At 41.9% G+C, this 12,484-nt stretch overlaps 1 protein-coding gene across 1 annotated transcript in view; it reads right to left on the bottom strand.

The window, feature by feature from the left end:
• LOC107581616 (FH1/FH2 domain-containing protein 3-like) overlaps positions 1-12,484 on the bottom strand; it is a 191,749-nt gene that overhangs the window by 29,606 nt on the left and 149,659 nt on the right. Inside the window, exons 8-11 of the mRNA XM_016267244.1 lie at positions 8,474-8,568; positions 8,189-8,332; positions 7,696-7,937; positions 2,746-2,814 (exon numbers count right to left, since the gene is read on the bottom strand). Coding sequence (XP_016122730.1) covers positions 2,746-2,814; positions 7,696-7,937; positions 8,189-8,332; positions 8,474-8,568 — 550 coding nt within the window. The remainder of the gene's footprint in view (positions 1-2,745; positions 2,815-7,695; positions 7,938-8,188; positions 8,333-8,473; positions 8,569-12,484) is intronic.

The following is a 12,484-nucleotide window of genomic DNA, read 5'->3' on the forward strand; positions in this document are numbered from 1 at the left end:
TGTATGGTAAGGGTTACGCATTTTTGATCTCGTTCCCTTTCTCGGAGTTGGTTAGACCCCGGTACTTTGGGCTCCACTCAACTAGTGTGTCTCTGTCGACATACTCTGGAAGCATCGCTCCCCTCACCATTGAGGGTTATTGTGAGTATGGTGTTTTCTTTCGAGCATTAATCCTCTCTAAGGAGTTGGATTCCTCGCTCCATGGGCTGTCCTCGTGGTAGTATTGACCAGTGCTCCCCTTTATCAAAGTGTTACCTGGAATGAGCAACGTTATTCCTCTGAATTCGAAGTTCTCCTCTCACGTGAGAAGTTTGAGTTCTCTGTTTCTCCAGAGCACCTGGAACCAGCAGCATCAGGTGAATTAGGCCCTTCCTCTGCCTCCCTGATGCGCTGAGTGTTTGGCTAGCTTGCAGTATGCTTACCCTTCTGATTTTACAATCATGCTGCAGGTCGAGCCCCCTCTCGTTGAGAGCTGGGTTTGTGCTCCCTCAGCCAAGGTAAACTACTGCTAGCCATTCCAGCATTGGAACATGATGTAGGTCGAGCCCCCTTCTCGACTGAGAACTAGGTGTGTTGCTCCCTCAGCTCAATAACTGCTAGCTGTTCCACCATTGGAACATGCTGTAGGTTGAGCCCCCTCTCCGTTGAGAGCTGGATGTTTGGTAGTGACGTCATGGCTGTCGCCGGCCAACGAGTTGGTGTTTTTTCAATGTATGCTTCAGACACGGGTCACGACTAGGCATTCCCCCTAGAGGACGCAGTGTCTCGTTCCCTACTCAGGGAACCATGGTTACATAAGTAACCTGAGACGATTTCATGATGACTTTAATAGCGTACTGTGCCGTTAGCTTCCGACTGCTGTGTAATTAGGTTTTTAAATATTAAAGAGTCCACATTTGCATAGAGTCAGCAGACTAAAAAAAGAACTGTCTTTGATCCACTTTATAATCCAGATGGGTTCCTCAAGCTGCCACAGTCTTAATGTCAAGCAAACATGCACATGACATTGCAAAGCATTTTCAGCTTTATTCTCATGAAATGTTGGCTCTACAGGCACTGTCCAGGGTGAAATACAATTGCCCTTTTATATGTGACTTAATTTACAGGCTTCTCTTGGCTCTGTAGTGGTACAATGCACCAATTAAAGGCAGATGAGCTGTAAATGTCAGTAAAAGTTAGCATCCTTTAGGGAGTGTCTTGCACTACAGTGGCTGGTTCAAGGGAAAAAAGACTTTTGTTTATAAAACGATCTGTCTTTTTGCATTCCATCAAATATCAAGTAAGCAACATAAAGCCCATAGTGTATAATGATTTATCAGGCTCTGATCATACTGGTATCCATTTCTTCTTTTATTGGTCTGAGGATTTGACATATAAGACAGAATAAGCCACATATTGTACATGACCATAAGTTAAGACACAGCAAGCGTAGCACTTTTTATGAGGGTGCAATTTTTGGAAGATACAGGATGTTTTACAGTGTTCTCTTGGAAGCAGGTATAAAGGGATAGGGTGATGATCCACTAGGTGAGGGTCTGGCTCTTTTCAGAGGTGGGCTTGATGGAACAGGCAAAACAATAAACCCTCGCCATTCACAGGAGATCCAGAGATGAAGCGAATCCCATGCCACACTTCCTTCCTACTAGAGGATGAAAGTTCCACAAATACTGTGGTCATAGTGTTTGTGAGAGTTGAATCAATAAAATCAGACATGGATTTTCTAAGTTCATCTCTCAGGGATCTCATAGCTTGACATACAGTATGTGGGAGTGAAAGTCATTCTCTGAATTTGACATGCAACTTTAAATGGCTCTATTCCAAACTTTACTGTCTAAATAGGTGTCTCTCTTTTAAGACAGGAACCTAATAGAACTCGACTTGAAACACTTTACATAGGCAGCAACTCTACACACTCACACACACCCCAAAAGTAGCACTCCTCATGTGAACTACACTTCAAACACCTGATTCCAATAGAGTTTCATAGTTCATCACATTGATAACACAACATCTTTTGTGTCAGGAACACAGAATCATTGCCTATGATCCCTAACTATGCTGTCTACTTAGGCAGCTTATTAATTTGGAACAGAGCCCACCTGCACAAGCATGGAATTGTTCTGTGAGTGGCGAGAATCTACTGCATCTATCTGCACTACCTGCAGTGCTTGTCTGGGTCTCGACCCTGCGGAGTGCCCACAGACACCTCGTCCAAATCTACTGGGCAAGTAGGAAGAAGGGTGGAAGAGAGAAGAGGAAGGACAGGGGACAGGGGGTCTTCGCTTGAGGAGGTGGATGCTGAGGAGGTGACAGAGGAACCCTGGGACGAGAGGGCCCCCAAGGACCTGACTGAAGCCCAAGAAGACAGTCTGGGTGATATCGGAGGGCCAAAATCTGGGGTAAAAGGAGGGGAGGATACTGGGGCCTTGCGGATAACCTTAACCCCAGACCTGTCCCGGAGGTATTCCTCATTGTCTGTATCAGCCGCATTGGGAATGAAGTTGACCATGCACTTTAAAGGCAAACACAAGCTAGAAGCTTCATCTACTGTGGATGGCATCCAACTACGAACAACAGAATAACAGCAGAAGATCTAGTAAATGATGGTGAACACCATGATATGTTGGGAAACATTTATGTTAGTCAAGTCAGGGAAAGAGATAGCATCAGAACACGGATAAGAATCTACAATCTGGTTTCTAGCTCTAAGACTCTATACCCTGAAATCCTATCCCGCTGAAATACCTTTCGGATGCCTGTCTAGAGAGCTCTGTTTTCTGAAGCTCCTCATTCGTCTCCTCCTCTTCCTCATCTCTGTGGCAAAAAGGAGGGATTGAGGGTTGTAAGGAGGGATGAGCAAAGAAAGGAAAGGAAGACCAGAAATGAAAGGAAAGGACAAGAACCACATGCTCTGACGGCAAACAATATGACACAGGTAACCACAATACAAAACCTTTAGGAAAAGTTATGTTATGTTACTTGGTCAAACTTAATGTCACACCAGTACAATATGGAGGAAACCATTGCGAATTATGCTGCCTTCAAAGCGCTCTCGGAATAATCATAAATATGAATTTCCTAGCCTCTTCCTGGCCTTTCAATTTGTATTTATGACTGGGAAACTCGAGACATAATTTTGATACTTCGTTTTTGAGTTGAGCTGTAAACTAAAACACGGAGGAGGAGCGAATTATTGCTGTAGTGACTGTTAAGTTTTTTTTTTCCTTTTCCTTTTTTTCCCCATAACATCTATATTGCTTTCTCTTGTCATTACAGATAAGTAAAACACATATTGTATCTATTTTACACAATGAAAATAGCAATTATTTGACCGAAATTATGGAATCATCAGCAAGCTGATTGTCTAGATTCTACAAGTAACAAATATCCTCTCTTGTAGTCAGCGGTGAATGCGGGTAATGTTTCTATAGTTGCCAGAAAACGGGATGCTATACTTCAAAATTTGATGGGTATTGACTAAATATCAGTTTTGGCTTTCCCAAAAAAAAATAGGCAAGAATGAACTTGCTGTCGTCTATGTTTCCTATTCTTTCTGACAACAAAGCACTTGAACGTGACAAACTTGTAATTACGGCTTCAGAAGTGGGAAGTAGGAAATACCTGAGAGCACATAAAAGCAGCATGAATCTATAGCCCAAAATAGACAACATGACCAGTGTAGTCTGATTGCTGAACGAATGACTTTTATGAGCTGATTCTTTTTAGTGAAACAAAACGTACGTTCTTAAACAGATTATGCTTAATAAGACAGTGAGTAGAATACACAAATAATCTGATTTTTTAACCCTTAAATGCATACCTCGGGTCTTTAGCGACCCGGGACATCATTCTCTACGCTCTCCCTCCTTAATTTTTTTAAGTTAGATATCAACTTTCTTAGTATTCCTCAATTATCAATCCTATTAATTATAAACAATATAACAAGAAAGAAAAAAGTAAAATATAAAAGAATGCCAGTTTTCTGATTACTTTTTTGTAAAAAGTGTATAGGGTCGCTAGAGACCCGAAGTATGTAAATGTGTAAGTATTTTTTCTTGCACGACTATATTTACATATCTGATGACTCAATATGTGCAATGCATCTTTTTTCCTCAAGGTGGCACTGTTTGATACACAATGATGACGTGACGTTTCACTCATAATTGCCGCAGGCATAAAACAAACGAATATCATCAGCAAAAATTGAACTGATTTGAATGGCTTTACTGCAGAGTAATTAATATACGCAATGAAATATAAATGTCACAGTCATTTGATACTGGATGTGGTGAATAAGCTATCAGTGATCAAAATATTGAATATGAAGTCATTGAAAACGGTAGTTTTGAGAATATGGCTGAGATTGTGAATGTGAGGCAGATGCTGAATGTACTGTGGAAGTGCGCTCTGACATTGACAGCGATGGTAAAATCATCTGCCGAAATGGAACCCTTTTAAGTTTCAAAGGGTAACGAAATATGCTTCTGTAATTGTTCTTAAAATATCAAGAGAGTTTTTTGCTATTACAGAAGTTAGAGATCCATCCGTGCTGGATATATTGGTCCGGGTCGCTAAAGACCCGAATATGTAATAATGATTGGCGAAACATTCATGAATTTAAGGGTTAATTAAGTCTTGTAAACACAGTTTACTTGCATTGCCAGGTTATTTATATGTAAGGTTACCAATGTATTGGTTAACTCTAATGAGTCGGTTTAATGAATCAAGCACACATAAATAAATCAGTGTTGTTGCTGACTGGTTGTTCATATAACATGAACTGTAGTTAAAGACACAAATCTTTTTCTTTTATTTAGTTTGTAATATTTTATAAATATTAATGAATTAAATATGTTACCTACATTCTAAATAAAAATTTTTGTTTAGTATTGTTGTTTAATATGGAGTTCCAATCCAATTATTGGATTGAATTTATGCTGCCAGACTGCCAATAAAAAGACTATGAAATGTAATTTATTTGCAAAAATTGTTTTAAATGTATAATTTGGCAATTGCATTTGTATTGAATCTGTCAAAATATTAATTCCTTGATTGCTAAAAAAAATACCTACCCTTTGTCAAAACATTTCTAAAACTAATCCATTTTTGGGTCACAACCCACCAGTTGAGACCCACTGAGTTACAAAACAGTCAACACAGCAAAGGATTAAGACCTTTAGGAGGAAGAGGAGAAGTCCCGTGCCTCACTGCTCAAGGGCCTCTCTCTCCATCTCCCAGTAGACTGGTATTTATTACTAATATGGAAAACACCGCACTTCAAAGGTCCTTCTAATTTCCTGTGGTGGGTTCGCTAACAGACGTCAGGATCAGATGACTGACTGAGATGAATTCAACTATCTGTCAACCAAACCGCTCTAAGAAAAGATAACCCATGAAGCCCATCACTAACAGCAGATTCTGTCATCAATAATCAAAAGCACAAGCAGTCTGTATAGCTCAACAAAAGGAGGAAAGTGACGGGAGATATAAAGAGATAGTGACAGGAGTATTCTTGCTTTTCTGGCCAATATCTGACCGCAGGTGCTGAGCAGCTTTCAGACAGGCACAAGTTCACGGTAAACAATTTTGTTAGTAGTTACAGTTTACAGATCTTGGTTGCTAATATATATTAGTACTATGGCCAATATAACAAACATCATGACAGATATTATAAATCAAAATTATTTTCTTTAATATATATAAAAAACTAACTTTTACTATATTTTAATCAATATTTTAATCAGTTTTGGTCTCGCTTTCCAGTAAAAACATGTAAGCATCTTTAAAATATACATATACTTTACAAGATAACCAGATTTGTTCTAAAAAATTTGTTCCAAAATTTTGGGGTCAGTACGATTTATATATATATATATATATATATATATATATATATATATATAATTTATTTATAAATTTATTTATGTGATTGCAAATGTCACATGATTCTTGAGAAACCATTTTAATATGCTGATTTGGTGCTCAGGAAACATTTCTTATTAATATAAATTTTGAAAATTAATAATGTGCTGCTTAATGTTTTTGTGAAAAAGAACAGCATGTATATGAAATATAAGTCTTCTTTACTGTCACTTTTTTCAATTTAATGCAAAATAAAGATATTAATTTCTTAAAAATAGTTTTTTTGAACATCAGAAATGTAGATATATTTATATATATATAATTCTATATATTATACAAATTAATTTTAGTTTATGAACTAATTTGAGGCTTAAACATTTATTTTCTACTTGTTTGCATTTCAACTTATATATTTTATTCTCACAAAGATTTTATACAGCTAAAACACTGGTGAACTTGATTAGATCTCTACTCTTGATTACAGGACACACAGTGAGTTATATTACTCAAATGCGATGACTAATCTCACACACTGGCGAGTAAATTTTCCAGGGCACCGTAATTCAGTATCACCTATAGTAAGATCTGCTTTGAGACACAGAATACATCCAACATAACATAGAGCGGCTGAGCTGGCCTGTACTCTCTCTCTCTCTCCACTGCCTGACGTGACCTTACCGTGTCCCTTCTTACAAGTGACTTGCTGGATGAGAGAAAAACCATATGAAGCTTTATACTAGCTTCATACATACTACTGTGATTCCCAGTTTGGATATCTATGCCTTCACCTTTGTCCTTTGAAACATTCAAAGGATACGGATTCAGTGTATGATTATAATTTACAACAAAAAATGCAAGAACAAGATCGAGTACCTCATGTAGTGCTACAGCCCTGAGAATTATGCATGGCTCGAAACTCCATATTTCAGTAACTTCCTATTTCCTCTCAGCCTCACAGGTTCCCACCGCCTCCCTCGTGTGCATATGATTAATATGAATGTCTGTAGAATAGCAAGTGCTCCCAGTCTCTCCCTCGGAGAATTATTAAATTCTCCATCTTCTTTTGGGACTTAAAAACTCTCATGTGAAAAGTATCATGATAGAACACCCAATATAAAACTGCTTCCTGTTCTTTAAAAATCAGTACATCCTGAACTACACGTAGTGTTTTGTTGCTGAAAACGAATATATGTGGTCAGGGGAGGGCAAAAAAATGGTTTAGTGTAGGATTTTCACTTTCACTTTTTCATAGATTTCACAAGACAACAATTGAAAGTGTCATATTTTTGTTTTCACATTTTCATAATCTGTATATTGTTTAGTTGCCCAGTAAAAAAATATCTAAAAGTACAAAATAAAACATTTATTTGTCAATTGTTTAAAATTTTTTAAAATAATACACTGTCTAACATTAAATAAAGAAACAAGTAAACAAACAACTAACCAAATAAATAAATAAAAACACTGCCAATGGAGTATATTATTTGAAAACAAGTCACATACCAATTTGGGTTTTAATTAAATATATATTGTTTTTTGTATTTTGACTGGAAAGTTATATTACAAAACTATTTTACATTTAAAAACTTTGGTAAGTAATAATAGTAATACATTGCATTAATAATTAAATAAAATATAACAATTAATTAAGTATATATACTGTATATATATATATAGTTTTCCAGTTACATGACGACAATTTTTAAGATATTTTAACTGAAATTTCAGTTAAATCCTTGTTTAAAGGATTCTGTCACTTGCTTTTAAATGTAGTAGAAGACACAATATAATTTATTCAAGTCAACTTCTATTTCTCTCTTTCTCTTTTCTCACCTTTCACTGATATCGTCTATCCTCTGGCCATTGAGGGGCAGGATGTTGGGCATGTGGCTGTGGCAGGGGGAAGAAGGAGCAGAAGTGTGGCCTTTCCCATTTTGGAGCGAGTGTCTTCGGCTGCGGCGACGTTCCAAACCCCGCCTCTCAGGAGTGGCCCCTACGCTGGCCCGACGCCGACTTTTGTGTCCGGATGGAGGAGGCTGTGTCTCATCATCACCATCTTCATGACGAAGGGCTGACTATGGATAAACATGATTATTAGACTAACAGCAAATAACAAATATCACATCTATGTTAAAGTTTTACAAATCAAGGACTATGTTTTGTCAACTTTTTTGTAAAAAAAAACAAAAAAAACATTTGACATTTTTAAATTTCATATTGTTCAATTGCATTGGACTTGGTGTGAATTTAGACCTCAGTATCATCAGTTTTGAACAAGATCATTCAGACGGTGTCTAATTGAAAAGCAAACTGAGCACACGCTAACCTCGTAGATATTGAACTGTTCCACTAGGTCCAAATCTGTGCCCTTCCTGTTGACGTGTTTCTTGGCCACGGCCTCCATGCCCTGCTCCTCCAGACTGTCAACCACATCATAGAACGTGTCCTGGTCAGGAAGCACAGCCAATGTCTGCAGAAACACCACAGATATATGAGAATATAATATAACTTTTTATTTAATTTTTTTAGAGTAAATTCATATATAACACCATGTAACTGAGAGTGTGCTAAAAGTGTCTGACATTTCTGAACCATAATACTGTCCGGGTACCTTGTTAATAAGGGTCATGGCATAAACCAACAGCTCAGTGTCCATTCCATCTTTCTCATCTAGGATTTCCATGGCATTGGACCAGGGCTTACAGCCTGAATACACATAAACAAAAGTGTCAATGAGGGTCAATCATAAATAAGAGTGTCTATTTTTCAAGGTAAAAAGTGTATAAAGATATATAAATATCATTAATTTTTAATTTATGAATATCACTATGTATTTGGGGAGTCACACCACGTGACTTTTTTTAAAACCAAAGATCAAATTATCTGATATTTTAGAGACTTATTAACCTTGGCACATAGTAATGATATATAATTTCCTGTTTTATATTTTTTTTGTGTGTTGCGCCACATGACTTTGATTTGGCAGATAAAAGTTGTCTTATTAATATTAGATCATGCCAAACTACCTAGTGGGGTTTTCTTTTAAAGAATTTTAAAAAGTTAGTTTTTCTACTTCTTCTTCATTATTGACACATTTTCGACATTGTTTTCCCCCCTGCATGTTACTGCATGTTGGTTGAACCATAATGTTATTTTTTTCAAATATTAATAAACAGTCAAGCAGTTTTGATAAAATAATTTTTTATAAGAAATAATAGACTATGCCAAACTACTTCAGAGTGAAAACCATTCAGAAATGAAAAGCATTCTAATCACAGAAGAGCTGCATTCAAGTCACTTTATTTATGAACTGCATTTTAAATGTATTTCTGAATGAATTAATAGTACCGAAAAAATGAGCATCAAGAAAAAAATCTTTACATGATTTGTCGTCATGTTGAATTTAATTCACTAAATTCAAAGGAACTGCGGTTCCGTTTCAGTCGGTCACTCCGAGTCACGTCGGTGACCGACGAATTGGGATCTTGCTTACAGAGACCAATCCACTTCGAGTGTAATCTAAACGAGCCAATGCACATTGGCATGCGATGATTGCATCCAGCTGCCACTGATCACAGCGTGAGCATAAAAAGGCAGCCGGTGCAACGTATACCAGCTTTTCGCTTCGGAGCCGAGTGACAACATCATTCTGCTTCTACCAAACTGCTTTGTGTTTGACGAGTCTAGCACGATCTCGGGAGCTTTTTGTGTTGGCGAACGGCGCTTCAGCAGTGGTTGTTCCTGTGTCGAGTGGGTTGCGCACTTCAGGCTGCACTACCCCCTGTCGTGCTGCAAACGGCCGTTTCCCCTGTGTGTCTCAGTACGTAAAAGAGCATTTCCCTAAAAGAGCCAATTTCTCTAAAAAAGTACAATAAGCGGGCGCGTCTTTGTAAAGACGACGGATCGTCTTTTTTAAGATGCCGTTTCACCCGTGTCACTGATCACAGCGTGAGCATAAAAAGGCAGCCGGTGCAACGTATACCAGCTTTTCGCTTCGGAGCCGAGTGACAACATCATTCTGCTTCTACCAAACTGCTTTGTGTTTGACGAGTCTAGCACGATCTCGGGAGCTTTTTGTGTTGGCGAACGGCGCTTCAGCAGTGGTTGTTCCTGTGTCGAGTGGGTTGCGCACTTCAGGCTGCACTACCCCCTGTCGTGCTGCAAACGGCCGTTTCCCCTGTGTGTCTCAGTACGTAAAAGAGCATTTCCCTAAAAGAGCCAATTTCTCTAAAAAAGTACAATAAGCGGGCGCGTCTTTGTAAAGACGACGGATCGTCTTTTTTAAGATGCCGTTTCACCCGTGTGTTTCTGGATGCGGTTGTTACCTGGCGCTGGGTGATGGTCACGATCGCTGCCTCACGTGTCTGGGCATTAAACACGCTGAGTTGGCATTTGTGGATGAGTCATGTTCCCATTGCGGGAAGATGACCATCTCGGAGCTGTGGGCCAGCCTCCGTTTCCTCCAGGGGGGGTGGAGCTCCGTTGCCTCTGCCGCGATCTAGTGTTCGTCCTGGCAGCAACCCCACAGGGAACCAACCCTCAGGGGACCATCGCTCCTCTAGCGCTTCGCAACCAGTTTAGCTGCCAAAGGAACACGCTGGGCCCTCTTCAAAGAGCATACCAGCAGTATCCTTCGGTGCTCCTCCCGATGACCGGATGTCGATCACTGCATCGGAGGGAGAGCTCTCTGGAGAGGAAGATTCGGCTGTGCTGCCACCCTCTGGGGCAGTGGCAAGGCCTGAATCGGATCCAGAGATGTCGGCTATGCTTTCCCGGGCTGCCGAGAGGTTAGGGCTCGAGTGGAAACCTCCACCACGTCCCGGGCCCTCGAGGTTGGACGACTGGTTTCTCGGGGTGGCTCGCACTGGTTCTCAGCGCCCCTCCTCAGTGCCTTTTTTCCCGGAGGTGCATGAGGAGCTCACCAGGTCATGGACGGCACCTTTTACTGCCGGAAACCGACCTGCTGGTTCCTCCTCCCTCACCACCCTCGATGGTGGTGCAGCTAGGGGGTATACAAGGGTCCCCCCGGTGGAGCGGTCGGTTGCGATGCAATTGTGTCCAAAAAACTCCTCCACCCGGCAGGGCGAACCGTGCCTCCCCTCCCGGGTCTGTAGGTACTCGTCTGGCCTGACTAGCGATGCTTATACGGCCTGTGGAGAAGCTGCCTCCACCTTACACGCTACAGTGTTACTGCAGGTTCATCAGGCCAAGGCACTGAGGAACTTGCACGAGGGTGGTCATGATCCGGAAGTTCTGAAAGAGCTCTGAACCGCTACTGACCTTGTGTTCCGAGCGACGAAGGTCACTGCGAGTTCTCTGGGTCATGCGATGTCCACACTTGTGGTCCAGGAGCGCCATCTCTGGCTGTGTCTGGTTGATATGAGGGATGCCGACAAAGTTCGGTTCCTTAATGCCCCTGTCCCCCAGACCGGTCTCTTCGGCGACGCGGTCGAGAGCTTGACCCTGCCCCGGCAGGCAGCTGCTGGCTCCACCCATCTGCTGGCCGAAGTGCCCCAGCCTGCTCATTGCCGAGGATGGCCCCCTATGTCTGCCCCTGCTCCCGCGCTGCATCCGCAGCAGCCTCCAGCAAGCAGGCCGCCCCACCCGTCCAGGCCCCCATCAAACTTGGCGGTGAGCGAAAGAGCAAGAGGCCCTGGGACAGGTGACCCAGAGAGGGAGGAAGCTGCTCTTTGGGGGATGGTGAAGGCACCTCTCCCTTCCCCGGAGGAGGGCTGGGTGGAGAATCTGGAAAATCTCGATGAGAGAGTGGTTTTCTCTGTCCCTGGGTACCAGGAGGCAGTGCGGCACTCACCGTCTGGCGACTGGTCCCTGGACGGATGCGGAGGTTCTAGGTGACCTACCCCAAGAGGTAGCTGACACCATCACTTCGACAAGAGCACCGTCTACGAGACACGCTTACGCTTTGAAATGGAACCTGTTCGTCGAGTGGTGTTCTTCTCACCGAGAAGACCCCCGGAGATGCCTGATCAGGGTTGTGCTTTCCTTTTTGCAGCAAGGGCTGGAGTGAAGGCTGTCTCCCTCCACCCTTAAAGTCTATGTCGCTGCGATTGCTGCTAACCATCACCCCGTGGAAGGGAAGTCAGTAGGGAAGCATGATCTGGTCATCAGGTTCCTTAGTGGGGCCAGAAGGTTAAATCCTCCCCGGCCCTCCTCTATACCCTCTTGGGACCTGTCTCTGGTGCTTAAAACACTACAGCAGGGCCCATTTGAGCCTTTGCAGTCAGTCGAGCTAAAGTTTCTTTCAATGAAAACACTGCTCCTGCTTGCACTGGCCTCCATTAAGAGGGTAGGAGACCTGCATGCATTTTCGGTCGGCAATTCGTGCCTAGAGTTTGGGCCGGCCGACTCCTAGGTAATCCTGAGGCCCGGCCCGGCTATGTGCACAAGGTTCCCACTACTCCCTTCAGGGATCAGGTGGTGAGCCTGCAAGCGCTGCCTCCGGAGGAGGCAGACCCAGTCCTAGCCTAGCTCTGCCCCGTCCGAGCCTTGAGATGCTACGTAGACCGAACACAAAGCTTTAGGACCTCAGACCAGCTCTTTGTCTGTTACGGAGGCTGGCAGAAGGGTAAGGCCGTCTCTAAGCAGAGGATGGCCCACTGGA

This window comes from Sinocyclocheilus grahami, unplaced genomic scaffold (genome assembly GCF_001515645.1).
Source record: "Sinocyclocheilus grahami isolate Dianchi unplaced genomic scaffold, SAMN03320097.WGS_v1.1 scaffold36.1, whole genome shotgun sequence".
In the NCBI taxonomy this organism is placed as follows: domain Eukaryota; kingdom Metazoa; phylum Chordata; class Actinopteri; order Cypriniformes; family Cyprinidae; genus Sinocyclocheilus; species Sinocyclocheilus grahami.